Raw genomic sequence first — 22,071 nt, 5'->3', positions numbered from 1 at the left:
GGAGGCTGGCCAGAAAGGCTTCGAGGTGGCAGGCCTGGCCAATGGTTGTATCAAAGATGACTGGATGGTTATGTGTGCACCCACTCCCCACTCTTCTACATGGCTTGAGCTTGACTCCCAGGACCCACATCAGGCAGCTCACAATCGCCTGCAACTCCAGCTTCAGGGATCCTCACACCCTCTTCTGGCCTCCGTGGGCACACACACACACACACACACACACACACATCACTTTAAGCCCCTTCCTCTGGTCCACCTGCAGCTTCTCCACTACTGCTCATGCACAGCCCTGTCCCCAGCCACCTGCTGAGTACCACAATGCCCATGGTCATGGTAGGAACTGGTCCTGCACCTTGAGGTGATCACAGAATACAAAAGGACAGCAAGGGTGGAGCATGCTGTCTCTAGAACGGAGGACCTAAGAAAGGCAACAGCAAGCAAGCCGGGGGCTAGAGAGTGAAAGAAACCGCCAGCAGGGCGGGGACTTGTCAGAAATGGTCAGTAGGAGGCTGCAGAGTGGCGAAGGTGTGAAGAGCAGGCATGGGAAGCTGTTGTTGGATGTTTTTGTTCTTTGTTGGTCTCCTTTGGAGGGTCCGCCACCCAGCTCCCAAATAAAACATGTGGAAGCTTATTATTACTTATAAATTCTCAGCCTTAGCTTGACTTGTTTCTTACCAGCTTTTCTAAGCTTAAATTATCCTATTTACCTTTTCCCTCTGGGCTTTTATCTTCATTATTTCTGTATATCTTACATTCCTTCTTACTCGGTGGTTGACCCCTAGTGTCCTCCTCTCCTTGTTCTATCTTTTTTATTATTTTAGTAATTATTTTCTTTTTTCTATTGATTTTTATTGAGCTATACATTTTTCCCTGCTTCCCTCTCTTTCTCTCCCCTCCCCTTCAACCCTCTCCCAAGGTCCCCATGCTCCCAATTTACTTAGGAGATCTTGTCTTTTTCCACTTCCCATGTAGATTAGATCCATGTATGTCTCTCTTGGGGTCCTCATTGTTGTCTAGGTTCTCTGGGATTGTGATTTGTAGGCTGGTTTTCTTTGCTTTATGTTTAAAAAACACTTGTGAGTGAGTACATATAATTGTCTTTCTGGGTTACCTCATTCAATATAACGTTTTCTAGATCCATCCATTTGCCTGCAAATTTCAAGATGTCATTATATTTTTTTCTGAGATTCCACATTACACCTAAGAATGGCCAAGATCAAAAAGCACTGATGATAACTTATGCTGGAGAGGTTGTGGGGTAAAGGGAACACTCCTGCATTGCTGGTGGGAGTGCAAGCTTGTACAGCCCCTTTGGATATCAGTATGGCGATTTCTCAGAAAATTTGGAAACAACCTTCCTCAAGACCCAGTAATACCGCTTTGGCTACATATCCAAAGGATGCTCAGTCATGCCACAAGGACATGTGCTCAACTATGTTCATAGAAGCTTTGTTTGTGATAGCCAGAACCTGGAAACAACCTAAATGCTCCTCAACCGAAGAATGGATAAGGAAAATGTGTTATATTTACACAATGGAGTACTGCACAGCAGAAAAAATAACGCTATCCTTGTTCTATCTTGTGCCTTGTCCTCCCTCTATTTATACTCTCTGCCTGATAGCCCCGCCTATCCTTGATCCTGCCACACTATTGGCTATTCGTCTAGTAAGACCATCAGGTGTTTCAGACAGGCAAAGAATCACAGCTTCACAGAGTTAAACAAACGCAGCATAAACAAAAGTCACACACCTTAATAAATATTCCCCATCAGGAAGCCTCTAAGCTAACATATGACATCAAACCACGGCCTCAGAGGGGCTGCAATGTTGATAGTGGGTCTCCTGAGCTACGAGCCCAGGGTCTTCACCTTTGTATTGGAGGAGGACATCAGGAGTTGACGCCCACAGCCAAGTCTCAGAGTCAGGTAGAGGCTCTCTAATGAACGGCCTTGTGGATGGCACTGAGGGTTTTAGGATGGGGGAGAGGACTCCCCACTGTCATCACAGCGTCCTCCCTGAGGGATTCAGGAAAGTTATCATGAGAAAGAGACCTGTCACATTAGGAGCAGAGAGGCAACAAATGAGATAAAGGCCAAAGGGTCAGAAACTGGGGAATCTGCAGCTAAACAGATCCTACACACACACAACCATACATGCATACAAGCACACACACACATACACAAACACACATTCACACAAGCACACATATACATACACACATGTACATACACACATGCACACAACCACACACACAACAAGCATACATACACAAACACACATACACATAAGCACATACATACACACAAGCACACAAACACATATACATGCACAAACACACACACACACACACACACACACACCTCTGGAAGAGACAGTTCTACCCACCACCAACTTTGGATCAATATGGTTGACTTCTGGTGTCCAGGTTGGATAAGAACAAACCTGTATTGTTTTAACAGATATTTATATGACCCATTGCAGCAACCTCAGATCCCAGAGTTTGCACCCCAGCTCCAGGTGGACACATTATGACCTAGGTGCTCTGTGAAGTGAGAGGTCCCCCCCTTCCAAGGCTGAGAAAGCCAATCTCTCTTTAGCGTCTGCTTTCTTCCATTCACCAGCAACCAGGGCAACTGGGCAGAGCTCAGCACCACTGAGCACTGAGTCCATGCCACCTTCTCTGAGCTTCCTATGTAGGAACGCCCATCATTAAGGAGCTGGGGGCATCCTTGGGTCCCAGGCAGAAGCAGCCCTACTGCAGCCTCCTCACCCTGTACAAGCCTAGCTCAACACTGACCTCACCTCCAGGCAAAGACCAGACACACTGGAACGTGCTGACTCAGCAAGGGGCAAGCGGCCCATGTCTGGGGGTATCCCAGTGGGCACCCTCCAAGCACCCAGAAAACTCTAAGGGCCTGTGAGTGCTCTAGTACTGCTCCCTGGAGACCACACACACATGGCAAGTGCCCACATGGTGTTTGGTGGATGGGACGCCTTCCTGCTATCCCTGGCAGGCAGAGCCGTGGGCAGAGCCTGGTTTCCTTCTTGGCTTTCCATAAGGATTCCCATCTGGGGTTCACCTCCACTTCAACTTCCTATAAACACTTCAGCAGTCACTAATGCCAGACTGGAGGCTGAAGGCGCCCAAACAAAACCTGCCAGCCAGCTTCCTGGCATAGGAAACAACCCCACCTCCAGGGACAGTGAGGCTCACTCACTCCCTGAAGAAACCTCAGGCTCTTCCAGGGAATGGGAGCAAGGAAGAAAATCCCCGGAGGCTTGTGGGCAATGCTGTCTCCTGAGACCCCGAACCACTATCCCACTATTCCAGCCTCTAGGTCCCTCTGGAGAGGTGCTGGCCTGGGAAGACCAGACCTGGTTGACAGCCTGTCCGATCTCAGAGGCTGAATCCTGCTGAGCCTCCCATCTCCTAGAGGCCCTTCCTCAACTCTGCAATGCGAGCCCTGGCCAGGCTCCAGAACGACCAGTCTTCCCTAACCCTACACGGAGATTCTCAACTTGTTTGGGTTCTGATTTTGGGGCTGTAGCCAAAGCTGCTGAAATACATCATCGGTGCTGAACAGAGGTGACCTTGAGGTCCCTCTCTCCAGAGATATGACAACCACACTTAGGGCTTGTCACATTTCCCCAACAATTTCTGATCGGGCTGCCTTGCATTAGGGCTACCTGATCTACGTATGGAGACAAAACGCCACCCCCAGAATCTGTGCCTGAGGTTTCAGGGTGGGTGTGTGAGTCCAGGCTGCTCACCCAGCATTTTAACCTCTGGTCAACAAGAAGGGTTCAAGCGAGGCCAGAGCTTCAGTTGTAAGCTTCTTGACCGAAAGCTGGGTATGCAGATATCTTTAGCCTGATTCTCGCAGAGTGGCCTAGGGCTTCAAGAAGGAAGCAAAACACAAGAAAGCCAGAGTCCAGACAGCTTGATGGTGCCTACATCAGAGCCCCTAGAGGCAGACATGCCTGAGGCCAGCACAGGGTGCTTCAGTTCTGAGTGAATTCCAATCCCTCACTTCAGTTAGCAGAGGCTGGACTTCTGTGACTTGTGACCAAGGGTCTGCTCTTGTGAACAACATTACAGGGCACACCAGTGGAGACGGAAGTGGAAGCAAGCACCCAACTTGAACACAGTCAGTCAGGGTCAAGAGTATGGGGTGCAGACACTGGAAAAAAACGAAGGTTCTAGAACCAAGAGACAGAATGCAGCATCCCAGAGATGAAGCCTTGAGTAACACTCTCAGGAGCCACCCTGCCTCCCACACTCTGCAACCATCTTCAGTTTCCATAAGAATCACACACAAGACACACACACACAAACAAGCACGCACACACTCATGCGCGTATGTGCACATACACATACAAACACAGCCGCCACCACACGGATGGGAAGCTGCTGGGAACTCGGGGCCACAGGTAAAGGCTACCCACCCAGATAACAGGACACTCTTGATAGAATTATGCAGACCAACACCAGAGAGCAATCATTATCTACTTCCACGACCATAAAAAAATTCCCCTTTCACTGTCTTCCAGAGGAGAGAGACTAAAGGGGATTAAGGATTAGAGGATTAGGGATGGAGTCTTAGCCACACACGGCCCCTCCTGGAAGTGGCCCCCACCTCAGCACACCTGCTTCCCTCTTCATGGCCACTGGGATGTGTCTGTACTTGGTGGAATTTCGCAAGAACAAACCACAGCCTTTAAAAAGCTACCCCAGTGAGTGTAAGAGAATGGACTGCATGTCACTGCCTGCCCTGATGATACGCCCTTCCAGGTTCCTCCTTCCTGGCCTCCACCACCTCTAGAAGCTGCCAGGCTCCTCCAGGAAGAGGGTTGGGGATTTTCTTTCCTGCAGTAGAATAGGGGCCTCGGTGCAGAATTTATCGCCTTGAGAAAAATATGGAGAAATGTGAGATTTCTTGAACAGAGTCTGCGGCCATGACTCAGCCCTGCCATTGGCCAAGCAGAGTTCTGAGAAGTGCAGCTAGCCACAGCCCACTCAAGGTCCTGGGGTCACCACAGTGTTCAGACTCACGAAGCCCCACTAAGGCTCTGGCCATGGGCTTCTGGATGAGGGCCAACAGGTGGTAAAGGATCAGAGAGCAGCCCTGACAGTCTTCTGTGAGGAGGACACCTCATATTCCTGTTTTCCCTGGGAGTATGTTCAGGGAGGTCAGGCATCGTCTGCCTGATGCAGACAGGTAGGATGCTCACAGTGGTCATCTGTGAGCCAGCATCAAGTCAGCAACAGGGCCATGGACCCCAGCAGACAGAAGACAGATGGGTAAGTGTGGCTAGCAGGATCCAGCCTGATGTCATACCTGAATGTCCTCTCCCTACCACAATTCTATGATGTCATCCTTTGCAGATGCATGCACGTGCACACACACACACACACACACACACACACACACACAGGACTCCTTACACATTCACTGGGCTTCTGCCTAAGAGCCTCCTCCCCATAGCTCCTGTTCACCCGTGCCCAAGTCACCATGGGCCCCTCCCACTGGGCTGTCATCTCAGGCAGGCAGATACCAACCCAGGCATGTCACCCCCTCGTGTGAAGGGTCTGGCCACGACATCCCTCACAGCTTCACAGATGAATCAGCTGCTCCAGCCACATCACTCTCACTGACACACTGACTGTCTGGGTCAAAGGCAAATTAGGCCAAGCCCAGGCATAGCAAAGACTGGCAGACTGGCAGCTTGGAGGGTTCACTGGCACTCCGCTCCCTCCCCAGTCATACCCAACCCTGACCCCACAGGTTGGAAAGGGAGCTCAGGAGACAAGAAAAACCAGATTGGGGCTGTCTCAGAACCCACAGAGCAGCTCCAAAGGATGAGGTAGCCAACACACCTGGCGAGCCAGCCCTTCTTGGCTCCAGCATACAGGGCCCTTTCCACCCAGACAGCGGGACAATCAGACCCTCAGAGAAAGCCTAGAGGAGTGAGGTGAGAGACACAAGACCAAATCTTCCTGGACTGGGGTAACAGTGTGTGAGGGGGTGATGGTCGCTCAGCACGTGTCTTGTACAGGTCCACCAGGTCCGCCAGGCCTGGTCAGTCACATTGCCTAAGGAACAGGACAAACCTAATGAGGTCAACAGCTTACAAAGGCTGCACAACCTGGAGGATAGTGTAGTCACAGGCAAGTGTGGCTGCAGGGCCACTGAGGCAGGCAGGATGGGCTGACTTTGCAGGAGTACGTTTCCCCGCCTGTCACCCTTCCGTGGCACACAAACTGTGCACACTGCTCCTGGCTAGTCTCAGAACCCCCTCCTCCTCCTCAGAAGCTCACAAGCCAGCATGAGATGAAGCCACTCTCCACAGGCTCCGTAACAAGACCAAAGAGAGAGGCAGGCAAGTCCCACAAAAGCCAGCGTGAAACCCAGGGGAGGGGAGGCCAGGCTTCCAGGATGGCAGCAGAGCATAGAGCAGTCACCCAGTCACACCGCTGTCTGTGGGAAATCAGGCAGCGACACCCATACAATGCTGTCCCAGGCTTAGCAGGTGTCCCAGGCTCAGAGCCTCTCAGTGCCTCTGACCCCACCCAGTTGGCAGTGTTGGCTGGGTCTGGGAGCAGAGTTACGTGGCCCTTGGTGGAGGAAGAAATTGAGTGATGGAAAGCATGGGCAGCAGGGCTGAGGTGGAACCCAAGTGACCAGTGTTGGGGTTCACACACCAAGAGCTAAGAAAGCACATCCAAGTTGGGGCTCGTGGCTTCATGTATGCTAAAAAGCCCATTGCAGAGCCCTTGAGCAACCTCCTATGCTCTTGTGGGTAGCATCCCAGCCCATCTCTGTCTCTGTCTCTGTGTCTATCTCTCTCTGTCTGTCTCTGTGTCTCTGTCTCTCTCTCTCTGTCTCTCTCTCTCTCTCTCACACACACACACCCATAAGACTGGATCAATCAAGCCAGGAGGGTCTTTGCATCATAGCTCAGGAATCCTTTGAACCAAGTCTGGCACACAGTGTGTCTACAGGGCAGGAAAGAGTGGATCAGCCGCCTTGACACTGTTCTTTTTGTCTGGCCATGGTCAAAGTCTCTCACAAACAGTAGCCCCCACCACAGGCCTCTGGAAACACAATAAGAAGCAGAGTTTTCCCCGGCCCTGGAAAAGAGGGGCAATAGATCTCCTTGTCTTGTCACATGGACAGGCAGCATCAAATCCCCCCAACACCAGCTCACAAGTTTAAGTGGCCAGAAGCAAATGCCAAGTTGGAGCAGCCAGGCCAGACAGGGGCCACCCGGTGCCACAGCTTCCCCTATACCAGTGACTGCCACTCAGAGCCTTGCCCAAGGAAGGACCCAGCAAAGCCAGCACTGAGCTGGAAAGCTCAGGGGTCCTGTCCCTACGCCAGCCCCTTCGGCATGGGGTTTCAGGTTTCCTGGTCACTGCCAGGCCTCTGCTCCGCCTCCAGCGACGGGGAGAGAAATTCTGGCTTGCTCTTAAGAGGTAACATTCCAGCAATGACTCAGATCAAGAAACTTGTGAAAAACCAGATGTCAACGAGAAAGGCTCTCTTCAGAGACAGGCTCTAGAGATGAGTGTTTCATGAGGGGCTGAGGGCCTTTGTCTCACTTAAGTGAGCAACTCCGGAAATGGGAAGAAAATGGAACCACGTGAAACCCTGTTTAAGAAGCCAGAAAATTATTATTTCTGGCAACTGTGTGACCAGTCTCTTCCCTGATAGTCCAGGGGCAACAGCACCTTAGTGGATGGGGAAACTGAGGCCCCATACAGGGGAGAGAGCCCTTCCTCAAAGCACAGCCACCAAAGCCACCCTCATCAAGGAGGCCACCAAGAACAGCACAGCCCAGCACACCAGAGCATAGGCAGGAGGCCCCCTAACCCAGGCTGCATGGTGGGGTGGGGTGACACGCAGAACGGGAGGAGGTAGGAGGGGGTGCAAGCAGGAGGTGCTCAAGCATTACCTCTCAGAAGAACACCTCTTCATCCTTCTAGAAATAGCATTATCAATTCCCAGACACAGAATGAAGCCAAGGCCCCAGAGGTCATGCAGAGGTCATCTGAAGGGCTTCTGCACAGAGGGATCCCCAGACTTTCAAAGCTGGTATCTCCTGGACGCTGACCGCAAGGCGGTGTCTCAGAAGGAATGAGGGTGACTGTTGGGGAATACTATTTTAAGGTGTGTTACCTCTGTTTATGCTGCATCCGTTTAACTCTGTGAAGTTGTGTTGCTGTGCCTGTCTGAAACACCTGATGGGCTAATAGCGAGGCAGGAGCAGAGATAGGCAGGGCTGGCAGGCAGAGAGGATAAATAGATGGAGAAACGTGGAGAAGGAGGAAGATAGAACAAAGAGAGGGGCCAGTCACTCAGCCACACAGCCAGGCACAGAGTAAAAAGGAAAGAAAAGTTATTCAGGAATAGAGGAAGGTAAAAGCCCTGAGGCCAAAGATAGATGGGATAATTTAAGTTAAAAAAAGCGGGCAAGAAACAAACCAAGCTAAGGCCGGACGTTTATAAGTAGTAAAAGCCTCGGTGTGATTTATCTGGGAGCTGGGTGGTGGGCCCCTCAAAAATTCAAGAGTAAAACATCTTAACAGGTGGCTGAGTCAGTAGGCAGTGGAGAAGAAAAGCGACTTAGCAAAGTGCTCTGTGGAAGGTCTCTCCCCGCCGATAACCCTGAGACCTGAATCCTCCCACTTGCTCTTTCCAGAAAGTTCTCCAGCGACACCACCTTCCCAGGTCTGATCTCTGTCAACCCTCTTTGTCAAAGGCAAGGCAGCTGTGTCTCCTGGGTTTTCTGCTTGGCTCTGCCTTTCGTAAGTGAGATGGGGCTGAGGACAAGGGCACTATTTAAACGTCCCAACTTCCTTTGGGAGCGAGAGTTTTCTCTCCATTGAGCACAATGGCTCCTGGCTGACCTGTTCAGGTAGGAGGGCCGAGGCTGGTCCAGCAATGGGCACAGCCTGTGCTAAGTCTGACTGCACAGCCTCCAATAGGACTAAGGCAGCTCCTGCCCTCCGGCCTGGCTCGTCTTTGGGTAGGACACATCCATCTCCATCTCTTAGCTGTTCTCCTTGCAGTGGTGTACCTGGGCCTTGCTGCGTAAGATGGAGATTTCTTTGTGCTTACAGGAGCTCAGCAGCTGGGCCTCTGAGCTGGGTTAGTGGTCTCTTGTGGCAACACATCATAAGCAGACGTTAACTGAGCATCTGCCACGCACTGGAGCACAGCCTCCATGGAGGCCCAGATCTCCACGATTCCCACCCTTGGCCAGCACCACACCAGCCCAGTTCTCCACCAATACCACCCTTAGCCAACACTACACCAGCCCAGATGTCTGTGTGTGTCTCCATGCAGACTCTTCCAGAGCCATGGCCTTAGCCTAAGAAACAACGTCTTTATTCTCAAGACTACAAAATGAGGCTATTCCCTGCACTAGAAAAGTCACAGCAGTAGCATCAGGACCGGGGCCTCCATCACTTTAGACAAGTCATGGTAGTCCTGCATCTCAAAAGGTCATTTATACTGTTAACAGCTTCAAAATCATGACAGCTCCCACACCTCTTACCAAATGTTTTCAAAGGGATTGGTTGTGTCTTGATAACTTCACAAAGAGTTGGCCTCCTTTATACCTATCCATTTTGCAGTAACTATAAAATCTACATTCCAAGGTGGGTGGGGTCTATGGCATAGAGAGGTAGGAACCCTCTACCCATGCCAAGACAAGGAGCTCACCAAGCCAGGAAACTCAACACTGTGTGTTGGGCTTCCCCCCAGGGCCTGACTCAGAGGAAGGTGGTACCCAGAAGCTGCCTCAAATCACAGAGCAGGGTATTGGGATGCCTGGGTTCAAACACCCAAAAGCCCTGTTCAGCCATCAAATGATAAATCAGACCACAAACTCCAGCAGGGTTAAGAGGTATTGATGGGAATAAATTGAGAAAAACATAGGGATTTTTATCGAGTGCTTTATTTTTACGGAGTGAAAATTGAATTACTTAGCTGGTCAATGAGGAAGTCAATAGGGAAAAAATGCCTAAAAGCTAGGAGGAAGAGAAAGGGGCACGAACTAGAAATGGGATCTTAAGCTTCCACAACACCTGGAGAATACCTCTACCTCAAGATGGTTATGCCCACCTTGACCCGGTACCACATGAGTCCAGCCCTCCATGGTTCCTACCGTTGACCCATTACCACACGAGTCCAGCTCTCCACGGTTCCCACCCTTGGCCCAGCACTACCCCAGCCCAGTGCTGTATCACACAGGTGAAGGATGTAGATTTCCTAGGCTCACTAACAACCTCTGTTCGGAGTCTCAGAAGCATGCTGGCTCCAGCAACAGCCATGCCACCCTCCTTCCTGGGCACAGGCAGGCCAAGGCACTCAAGGCTCTCTGAGGATTGCAGCCGCACACCAACCTGGCAGGTATCAAAATTCAAGGCAGCACAAAAAGGACTTTGCTACCATTCAAGTTCATGCTCAATCCAGAAATTAAACAGCCACCCTGTGACCAAGCAGTTATATTTCTAAGGAAATGCCCAAAGAATCTGAAGCCAGGGTTAAACGAAGCTCTGTGGGTCTGCACTCACAGCTTCAGTCACTCAGCCAAAGGTGGAAATGATCAAACACCCACTGTCAGATGAATGGAAACAAATGTGGTCCATTCAATGGAATATTATATGGCCCCCTAAAGAGGACATGCTTCCACACGTCACAACATAGGCTAACAAGCCAATCACAGAAGGACAGATACTGTAGCTCCCACTCATGTGAGGTCCAGAGCTGTCAAACTCAGAGTGATGGCTGCCAGGTCTAGGGGAATTAGCATTTAGTAGAGACAGAGCTTCATCTGGGGGAACATTCTAGAAATGAAAGGTAGGGATGGTTGCACAGCAACACAAGTGCCCTAATGCCTCTGAGCTCTGTTAAAAATAGGTACAATGATTTATGTTATATAACCACAACCCAAATCACAGTAAAGAAAAATAAAAATATTTATTTTAAAAAATGTTTACATTTCTCATTCATGTTATATATATATATATTATATATTATATATATATATGCACATGCAAATGCATTTGTGCATGTCGTGGCATGTGTGTGGAGGTCAGTGGTTCTTTTTCTACCATGTGGGTTCCAAGGATCCCACCCTGATACTTAGGCTTGGCAGCAAGCACCTGCTGAGCCATCTCATTGGCCCCAAAATATTTCTTATATTTTTGAGAGAGAGAGACAGAGAGACACAGAGAGCGCTTGTGTTCAGTACTAATGAAATTCAAATCGTGCTTGCGATGAGTGTGTCCAGCAAGCCCTGAGGACACTGCATGTGTATTGGTCACAGCCGTAAACGATATGATAGTATCATCTATACAATGAGGGGGCACAGGCTGCTGGATGTGGCCGTTCTAAGGAGCTGCGGTTATTCATTTTTTTTTGTCCCTAATCCAGAGCTCTCTGCAAACAGAGAAGAATGCTACAGTAAAGTCAAGCTACATCAGAGGCAGAGGCAGGAGGTGACCCTCACTGGCAGAGGCCCCCTCTCCTCTGAGCCTTGGCAACGATATCTATTCCAATACTTCACAAAACACACAAGGGCAAGAAAACTTCAAAAGAACTCTCGGACTTCAGATTGATATACACGGGAGCCTGCACTTGACCAGGCTCTTTTCTTGCTTTCGTTCGAACTCGATTTATCCACGAACATCAGGAAATGGCGTCTGCAAGAGACGCGCTGTGCTCAAGTTGAGGCTAGCTCAACGCTGGAGCAAATCGTCTGCTTCTGCTAGAAAATTAGTAAGGAAGGAGAGTGCTGTTATTTTAAGATCTTCGAGCTGGTGTGAGGAGAAACTAATTAAATGATTGTAATTTTCTGTGCAAATAAGCAACCAACTGCTAAAGAAGCACAAACTAGGAAGGGGCTTTTCCACCTTCAAAGAACGGGGGACTTTTTATTTCTTATCCCTAGCTTTCCAGGGCCTGCTCTCCCTCAGGTAGCCCTCAGGCAATGTTCAAATGATGAATGGAGCTTAATTGAATTCAGGGTGATGAGCACTCTGTGGACTGCAAAGTGTCAGCGATCCGAGGGTGTCGTGGAGAAGGCCCAGTGTCCGCCATCACCCAGCACCTACACAAGTTGGGAGCCAGATGCTTGTGTCTTCAGTTTCCCGCCTTGTGGGGCAGGTCCAGGAAGACCTGTGATTGCATGAACCAGCTGTGCGGTGGCCTACCCATCCTCACCATCATGTGACTTCTTTCAAATACCCAGAATCCAGCTGGCACTCACACGAATCCCTGAAAGGATTTCCCATAGTCAAAGCAGCCACGAAATGATCCAATACAAGTGTGCACACTGCTGATGTCCATAATGCACAGGCCAAAGCCCAGCCTAACACACATAGATTGTTATCCACATTGTACAGCCTAGAAGTCCTGAGGGCAGAGCACAATCCTGCTCCCTGCACCCCCAGAGGGAAGATAAAGGCCCTGAGCAGCAGTCCTAGTGACATTACACTCAGGGTTCAGTCTCCTTGGTGACTCCCGAAGCACCCAAAGAGGGCCTTCAAGATGATGAAGCACAAGTGGACCCCTTTGCAAGGGTTGATAAGGAATCCCCCCTTAGAGTACCGGCCCAAGAGAGCTCCAACCAGATGGCAGCCTGTAAGCTCAGGCGCCCATGAAGGCACCCAGCTGGTTTTCCAGGCGCTCCAACTCTGCACTCCTTTACATCACCCGCTGGCAAGTCCTGGCCTGACTGGAAACTCATCAGCATGGAGTAACGGCAACTCTGGAGAGGCCTGTGCAAGTCACAGGCTGCGCTCTAACCCTGCAGGGGTACACGGACGAGCTAATTTATGGGGGTGCGCGGATGAGCTAATTTATGACCTCTTTAGAATGCGCTCTGGAACCTTCTGCAACTGCAGACTGAAGAGACCCTTCATTAAAGCAGAAGTGGGTGTGTGAAGTGTGTCAGGAACCTTGCTGAAGGGCTGTCCTGGCACCTCCGTGTCAGGCTCCCTGGTGGCAGCTGTCGCCCTTCTCTGCCTGTGAACTCCCCAGGCTTCTCAGCTCCTCGCCTCCCTTGGGTCTCAATATCCCCGCTTTCCCAGTCTCCGCCTCGGGTCGGGTGAGGCTCTTCTCCTTGCTCTTCAGACTGGTTCCCTCTGCACCCCCTCCAGGAAATCCTATCAAATTCTCCTGTCCATGAGTTCACACAGCCCTGAGGACACTCTGGGCAGAATTCTGTCCCCACACAGCATCTCACCAGGCAAGGTCTTTGCTTCCCTGGGCTCCGTGCTGCGGCCCTGGTAGTTAACCCTGCCAGGAACACGAGAAACGCTCAGCAAATATTAGCCGAGTCCACAGCTCCTGGGAGCTGGGGCCTACACTGTTGCTAGAAAAGAAAGAACAAGGAAGTGATGTCCAAGGTCTTGGGAAACCGCAAAGTAGAAGAGGGCATTGACAACATGGCTAGGCCCCATCCATGCTGCCCGGGCTCCACAGGTACCCGGGCCCATCTACCAGCCTGACACATGAACAGTTATCCATACTTTACCAACTAAAAGCAGGCTCAGAGATGTTCTGTCCTCCCCCAAGTAGAACAACAGGATCAGGGTGAGCCTGGCTGGGCGGGATGCTGGAGTCCACACTGGAGCCTTGGGGCACTGAGGCTTGCACCTACAGCAGCCTTAAGAAGAGGGAACTGTTGACGGTGGTGGCACACCCTTTTATCCCAGCACTCACTCCAAAGACAGAGGCAGGCGGATCTCTGTGAGTTCGAGGCTAATATGGTCTACAAAAGCTAGTTCCAAGACAGCCAGGGCTGTTAACACAGACAAACCCTGTCTCAAAAAAAAAAAAAAAAAAGAGGGAGCTGTGTGTGCCAGCACTAGGCCTTGCAAGTCCTCCCACTCCTCAGTCCTGCTCACAGAGATGTGAATAAATTGAATGTATGCACAGAGTCCATAGTTGCTAGGGATTTGGAGATCACCTGGCACTGCTGCCCATGTTACAGACGAGGAAACTGAGACCCAAGAAAGCTTGGGTCCAGGGGTAAACACTTCCAGCGGGGACAGGCACTGGAGGTGCGAGCTTCTGACTGAGCGTGGAGAGGAATGAAAGCCCAGAGTTAATGGGGAGACAAGCAGACATCCTGGAGAACAGGGCAGGGTCCCCCAGGGTCAGAGACTGAGAACCCACCACACAGGGGTTCACACTAGTGACTACACCCCCATTCTCCCACACATGCTGATGCTTGCCATGAGTCCCACCAGGCCCTACTGGCCATTCATGTCTTGCACACAGGAGCTGAAGGCAAGAGCCCTTCATTCAGCCCAGTCCAGCACACACCACACACAGACTCACACACACACAAATGCACACACACACACGGAGACACACACATAGACTCATACACAGACACACGGACTCACACCCACAGAGACACACACAGACACACAGACTCACACACAGATGCGTGCGCACACATGCACACACACAGAGACACACACAGATACATACACATTTACATGGAGACACACACATAGACTCACACACACACAAATGCGCACTCACGCACACAGGGAGGCCGATCTTCTGGACTCTGGGTCTCCCTGTAGAGAACTAAGCAGGACAGGACCTTAGGGTCTGTCTACAGGAGGTACTGGGAGAGTGACACCAAGCACCCTTAGGGACCCTGAGAAGCATCAAGAACAGATCAGCCCTGAGGGGCCCAGAGAAGGTGACTCAAAGTGCAGGAGAACCTCGGTCCACAGTGACACCAATCCGTTGACATTGGGGAAAAACACAAAGGAAGGCAGCTGTCCACCTCCAGTCGGAGAAGGTACCCAATGGGGACATTAAAAGTGGGCAGTGGCACCAGAGCCAAGAGTCTCTCTCAGACCCTAGCCGGGAAGATCCCTGAAAGAGCTCCTGGCTCAGGTGCAATGCACTGGGACGGGGTCTGCAGCTCCTCCAGCCTCAAACGCCCCCTCCCATCCAGGCTTCCACTGCTCCCCAGACGTAGCTCACTGACGTGGTCGTTGACTTCATTTTCCTCAGATGGCCCCACAGCTGAGATGAACTGCAGGCCCTGGGGTTCTTGCAGCGCTTCCCCCGGACATCAAATGCTTACATGGGAAGATGTCATCACAAGGGCTGCAAAGCCTTCCCTGAGTGTCGGCCTGGGCCCAAAAAAATATTTAGCCTGCCTCCCCTGCCCTCAAGAATGGCTCTCAGTGTCACCAGAGATGACCTCCCCACCCCACCCCTCACATCTCCTGTTACACAGGATACAAACGGTCGTGTTCACACACAGATTCTGGTGTGTGATCAGCACCTGTGATCTCTCCATATAATGGCACTCTGCATAGCACAGAACCTAGGACACCCTCAGCACGGGACCCTGGAACACCCTCAGCACAGATCAGGAGGCCCCCAGAGTGTGCACCTGTGGTTTGCCCCTATAGATCCTGTGTCACGGCACACCGCTCTGTGACTGCCGCCTGTCACACGGCACAGGCATCTCTGTCTCCATCCTCATTCTTCATCCAGACACTAGACTTAAGGTCCTGACAGGCTTGCATGCCAGTGGCGAGCTCCTGACAGCCCGTGTGACAGACACTCAACATCAGCCACAGCATCCTTGGTCTCGGTCTCACTTGGGTGGTCACTGGACACCTTGGTAGTGGCTGCAAGGACAAATACTCAGTGCCCACAGGCTGTCAGCCTCAGTGTCCATGGGAAGCCAGACCTCTGCTCCAGCCCAGAGCAAAGGGATAGTGGCTCCCCAGAGCCCTGTACTTAGGAACTTGCAAATGCTCAGGAACCATTCAGATGCTTCTACCTGGACACAGCAAAACCACAGCTGTAGGAAGCAAGGCTCTAAATTAGCTTTGTGCCAGGCAAAGACCCATTCATTTGGAGACTGACCCGGAGCCTCAGAGCCCAGCACTGAAGACCATGAGAGGCTGACAGGAAACCATTCATTCTTACCTGGACGCCTTCCTCAGGCTCACTCTCCCCAGAACAGCCCAGGCACAACCCACACAGTACACAGTCCCACTAGCCTCAACCCTGTACCCCTCCTACAGCCTTTCTGGCCACACCCGGGCTGGGTATCATGCTGACTTCTGGCTACATGCCATGCTCTGAGCTATGCATTTCACATGGAATATCTGACTCTTGCCCAGCCAAGTCCCCTTTTCCATGGTAAAGACGGAGGCCCAGAGCATCCCCTCCATCTATCCTAGGATCCAAGACCCGAGACACACACAGCCCAGCAGGCTCCAAAGCTTATTTATCCGCCAACTCAACACCGCCATGGCCTCCTCGGGTACACATCTGGGGGGCATGGGCAAACTTTACTCTCCTCCCCGCTCTCTCCTCGGGCTTCTGCTCCCACACAAGGCATCCAGTGTCTCTACAGGGCACTTGTGACCTTCAAATTCCTACCTACAGGTCTTGCTAGGGCTGTCCCTCCTGCTAGAACATTCTCCCTCTCTCATCTGCTCTCCCCACTCATCCTTTGAGCCGGGCCTGAGGCCACCTCTTCTCTGCTATTCTCCCCTCTCATATCTGCCAGTTTACGGCCATCTCATCTCTCCCACCAGATGACTCTGAGGTCCAGGTTTGACATCTGAGGATGACAAGGGGACCCAAACTGTGCCAGCCCCTCCCCCAAAATCCTTCAGTTGAAGTCCTAATCCGGGACATCCAAACTTGAGTAGATCTGGAGTAGGGCTTCTAACAGTGATTCCATTATAACGAGTCTGTCAAGGTGGCCTTATAACCCAATAACCAGTATAGCCAATACTGATGTCCCAATCGGAAGGAATGGTCCCATCCCAGGTGCAAGCACAAAGGGACAAAAAGAGTTTGCTGTCTAAGGGTCCATGCTATCATGGTCCTTTGTCACAAAGCTAGAGCAAACTAATCCACCTGCCCTCAAGGAATCTGACCTGCAGCAGGGGTCATGACCGAATTCCTATACAACTCAGGCATAAGCCATGATACCTCTGTACAAGAAATCAAGGCAGGTAGCCTGCCTTTGACCTCCCAACAGAGAACCCACATTCTGATCTGCCTTGGGCTCTCTGCATTTATACGAAATGACACAGGTAGGGACTCCAACCAGTTGCCTGGGGTGGAGTGTGTCTAATCTGCCCAGAAATACCTGTGAACACTCACCACCCCTACTGGGAGACACAGCACAGGGTGAAGCAGGCAGGATGGAGGTAAACCGTCAGTCTGAGGTACAGATATGGGACCTGGCTGTGGGAAGCTCATGTCCAAGTGGGACCATGAGTCAAAGTTGCAATGCAAGTGACTTATGGGAAGGAGCTTGGGGGCTGTGCTTAGTTAAAGTTCGCAATCCCCCACCCCCCAAACAGTACCTCACACTCCTACCAGGCTAACAAGAAACTGCCACCCTCAGGTGGAGCCCAGCACCTGCTCTATTTCCTGCCTTCATACAACCTCGCTGGCTCCAAGGGCAGAGTGGAGACGCAGGGCCTTGTGTGCACAGGCCAATCTGGGTCTCTCAAAAGGCAACCGTAGTCGGTTTCCATGAAGCATTCATCTCGCATACAACAATGTGTTGCCACAGATAAACGTCAGCTGGAGAGGCCCTGTTTGAACTTCCAAGCGAGTCCCTGTCCCTATCTCCATGGGAGCTGGAAGAATCGAGGAAAACTCACATATGTTCCCTGAGCTGCAGTGACAGGGACTGTCTGGGAATCAGCTTGAGTCCCGCAATCCCTCAGCCCAGCCCTTAGCGGGATGCGCTCTAATGCCATTTCTGAAGAGGCTGTGCCCCTCCCCCAGCGCTCTTCTTTTGAAAAAAGCACCTGACAGGAGAAAGCCAAGGCTCTGCCGTGGACCACGTCCGCAGAGGGCAGGAGCGAGCAGCAGAAGGCAACTTCATAAAGACAGCACTCAGCAAAGAGTCCCTCGGTCTGCTCCAGTCTTCTGTAAGCTCACAGAGGCGGGGCTTTGAGCAAGACGTCCAGTCAGCTGCCAAGTGCTGCCTCTCATCTTTGTCCCTGCCACTGCACCTTGAGCATGGAGGGAGCAGGGCACTTCTAAGACACTTCATGCGTCAAGAATGTGCTGTGTACAATCAGATCTGAGAGAGCCACGTCTAAAGGGCCCAGTTTACTGGGGCGGCTCTCAGAGGCGGCCCTCGCCCATCTTTTTTCATTCCTGGGTTTTCTCGGGCAAGGTAAACCTCTGAGCACATGTCCAGCCACGGGTGGCCAGGTTTTCTGGAAAGAATCCCATCCCATCTTCCTTATGGTCCGGGGCTGAGTGCAGTGAGGGAGGAGAAGAGAGAAGGCTCAACTCAGATGCTCAGGCACTGTTTCCATGTGGTCCCACACACATTCAGCTAGGTGTCAGCTAAGGACCAGGCTGGGCCCCACTGTCCACGTCTGACACCTGCCCCACATCATAATGGCTCCAGAAGAGCGTCCCTCAAGTCTCCTTCCCAGTTCTTTGGTCCGTCATTCTCCATCCTCAACTCTCCAAGGAGGTCACTCAGGGGCCAGGCTCTGAGCCTAGAAGGGGTTCTGCTGGACACAAACCCAACCTAGAGGCAGCTGGTCCTCTCTCCTATGGATCCTTCACCCCCACCCACCCAGTGTCTCACTCTCTTCTTGCATGCCCTCCTCTCAAGAAGCTAATCAACAGAGCAGTAAGAGTAAGCTAGTTGGATCATCAATCTCAACACTCCAAACGCATGGAGCTTACTCTCAGTGGGTTTCTGTTCCATTCTTTTTTGGGTTTCTTGGCTAGCTTTGGGTCCTGAAGAATAGCCTAAGGCACAGAGGATACAGTTTATCTTCAGGTACAGCCAGCCCTGAAAGACTGGGACCAGCGACATACCCAGAGTCGGAGGACGTGCTCCAGCTCAGGTGAGGACAGCAGAGCACCTCCACACCCTTCTTGGGAGAAGCCCCCACCTTCCCTAAGGCGCTCTGATCAGCACCCTAACTGCCCCCTGCTGGCCAGCTGCAGCCACAGCACTAGCTCTGCCCTCTGAGGGCTGCTAGTCTTCCCGGAGTTGCCGTTCACTAGGGGCCAGTGAAGGCACCTGCATCCTCCACAGTCAGCCAGTAGAGGAGGGGCCAGCAGGACTGGGCTTTGGGCCAGTCAAGGATACATGGTTGTCCCTTCTCCAGCACAAATGGAAGTCTCCTAGCAGTCACCAAGAGTGCTAGGAGACGGGACAGGGGTAAAACTGTCTGCAGCCCCCGATGTCCAAAAGAGGAGACCCGCCCACTCCACCCCCAGTACATGCAGGGACTTTGGTCCTATGTATTTCCCCCCAAACTTGGAAGATAATGAGAAGAGGTGGAGTTAGTTACTGGGGGTGGGGGTGGGAAAGTGGAAAGTGTGAGTGGACAGTGGACAGGCCACTGACGAGAGATTTCTAGCTCCCCTTCATGAAAACACACTTCCCTGAATAGCACAAACTTGCAAACTGGTGTGCATACACCTGCGACAGCCCAGAGGGGACAGAGGGAGTATGGTCTTTAACCAGGAACAACAAAGCCCCTGAGGTGCACTACCAAAACAGGAACGAGTCTAGGTGAACAGGGTCTGGTGAACCACACCAGAGGGAGAGGTGTGGGAGAAAGGCAGGGGGTTGGCACCCTGCGCTGAAGACCTCACGACGTTAAATAACGTTAAACACCCCTAAGTCCCGGGGGACCAAAGACACGACGAGGAACAATCCTAGAATTAAGAGTCTTAGAACAGGGCATGAAACTGACAGGGATATCCTGGACCCCAAAATCAGCGTAGATCGGGTCGTAAGGACTCCAGAGCCAACAATTCCAGAGATGCACGCTGGAGCCTCTGGGTGCAGTGCAGTGTGTGGGTGACCCACCATCCACGCCGCACAGAGTCGGGTGGCCCTCAAGGACCTGGAGTCATGCTGCCCGGATCCGAAAGACTCTAGGGACTTCCCCATAGCCCAGATCTAGAAGCCAAGGATGCTTGGGGTCCCCAGATCTCCGGGAATGCCATATGAGCGAGACCGAGTCTCACAAATTTGAGTACCCTTCCAAAAGTACCCATAGCCAAAAGCCAGTAGGGGCGCCGCCGAGGTGACCCGAGTCCCCCAAGTCGTCAAGAATGCCCATCAGGGATGACCGCGGGTGGTCCGGAAGTAAGGGACTGTGGTGGTCTCTCTGAGTATCCAGAGGTGTCCCGGCAGGGCAGGGGGCGCGCGGAGGTCACTTACGCTGCTGTTCTCTCCTGTCCAGTGCACCATTGCCTGGTTGTGTGTCGCGTCCCCCTTGAGCACGAACGACGTGCTGATGAGCGAGACCTGCACGCGCGAGGCAGAACTGGCCACCGGCGCCGCCCGCGCCCTGCGCCCCTTGCCCGGAGCTGGGACGCCATCTGCGCTGGGACCCGAAGCAAGACCCGGACCCTGACCCGGAGCGCTGGGCTCGGATCCTCGTGTCTGAGGATCCTCGCGATTTCCGGACTTCGGGCGTCCCGCGTGCAGCAGCCGAGTGACCTGCACGCTGGAACCCAGGCTCCTGGACTGGGGGGAGCGCCCCGCCGCCCCGCAGGCAGCCACCAGCACTAGCAGCAGCAGCGGCAGCGGCAGAGGCAGCGGCAGCGGCCACAAGCGCGGCCAGCGCGGCGGCGGCGGAGCATGGGAGCTCGGGGCCAGCACGGTGAGGCCAGGACGCTTCGGGGCGCTTGGGGTTCCCCGGTGCGCCATGGTCGCCGGTAGGCAGCGGCGGTGCGGTGCGGGCGACACCGCGGCCGGGAGAGCGGGAGGGCGCTGGGAGCTGGAGCAAGAGCGCAGAGAAAGGAGCCGGGAGGGAGGGAGCGCGGGAGGAGGGGACTCAAAGCCGCCACGCAGCCAAGGGAACACCGCCATCTGCCGGCTGCGCGCGAGCCACCACAGCTTTGGGCCGGGCCAGACCAGGATGTCCTGAGCGCAATCACACCTCCAAGACCCCCTTCCTTCCCTCACAGTGACTCCCAAGCTCACCCTAGATCCTCCTGTTCCTCCCTCTTTCCATTCTCCCTGCCTTTCTCGGGAGGTTACGGAGCCTCTACACTTGGCCAGCCATAGTTCCAGGCACTTGGGGCACAACGGGGTGCAACAAAGAAAGACAGGCCACACCCAAGTAGCCTGGTTAGAGGCCAAACAACTTCAGAGCTGCCCATCATCAAAAGTGGTGAGAGCGCCTCCTCTGGGCGCTTTTGGAGAAGTTCGGGGGGGGGGGATGCCTGAGAGTCACGAAAACCAGAGATGCTCCAAGCAGTTCACAGTTAAGAACTGTGCAGGAGTCTTGGGGTATCACCCCAAGACCAACGCTGTATCTCAGGCACGCCCTTTATCTCCCACCCTCAGGGGGAGCCCCTGAGCAGAAGACTACACCTGTGTAGGGAATCCAGGCCAGAAGGACAGAGAAGAGAGAGGTCCCAGCCTGATAGTACAGACCACCACAGAGCACGTAGAAACTAGATCCAGAGCCCACTAAGTTCCCAAAGTCACTTGGCCACTTTCATTTCTTGTTTCTAAAAACAGCCATCATTACCATCCCCTCTGCCATCCAGACGGGCTTGTGAGAGCATAAAGCAGGAGCCCTCCAAACAAGGCCAGGAGTGCAGGTGAGCCTTGCCTCCTCTCTTCTCCAGCTCGGGTCCGGGTCACACCACACTGCCTGCTGGGTCCCTTCACTCCAGAGAACCAAGACCAGTGGAGGACAAAGTCCCCAGCAAACTCTGAGCTTGCTGCCAAGGTTGACACTCCAGTGCCCTCTCCAGGAGTTCCTGAGCAGCAGAGGCCACTTGGTCAGGGCTACCCCTGGACCCTGGGCTGAGCAGAACTGGAGCCCCTGCCAGGTGTCCAAAAAGGCCTTCTCCTGTGGAATGTGCCCAGGCTACACCCTGATGTCAACTTCCAACCTGAAAATTTCAGGAGCTAACATCCAAAGCCAAGCAAGGAGGGAGGGCACACAGCGAGACAGCATTTGGTCTCACAAAGAAAGGCTGGTGAAGCCTGTCAGTGTGGGGAAGAAGGGGTAGGGGTAGAAGGAAGTGCTGCTGAC

The 22,071-nt window shown here is 52.6% G+C and overlaps 1 protein-coding gene across 2 annotated transcripts in view; it reads right to left on the bottom strand.

Moving 5' to 3' along the window:
* Positions 1–20,798, bottom strand: part of Sorcs2 (sortilin related VPS10 domain containing receptor 2) — a 380,264-nt gene extending 359,466 nt beyond the window's left edge. The window contains exon 1 of one of the 2 annotated variants that reach the window (XM_075943775.1): positions 20,238–20,798. In XM_075943775.1, coding sequence (XP_075799890.1) covers positions 20,238–20,729 — 492 coding nt within the window. In that variant the 5' untranslated portion in view covers positions 20,730–20,798. The remainder of the gene's footprint in view (positions 1–20,237) is intronic. The other variant, XM_075943774.1, reaches the window with a different exon arrangement.
* Between the last annotated feature and the right edge of the window lie 1,273 nt (positions 20,799–22,071).

This window comes from Microtus pennsylvanicus, chromosome 12 (assembly GCF_037038515.1).
Source record: "Microtus pennsylvanicus isolate mMicPen1 chromosome 12, mMicPen1.hap1, whole genome shotgun sequence".
Lineage (NCBI taxonomy): Eukaryota > Metazoa > Chordata > Mammalia > Rodentia > Cricetidae > Microtus > Microtus pennsylvanicus.
Note: the sequence above shows the minus strand (reverse complement) of the source record. Positions and strands in the feature narration are given on the sequence as shown.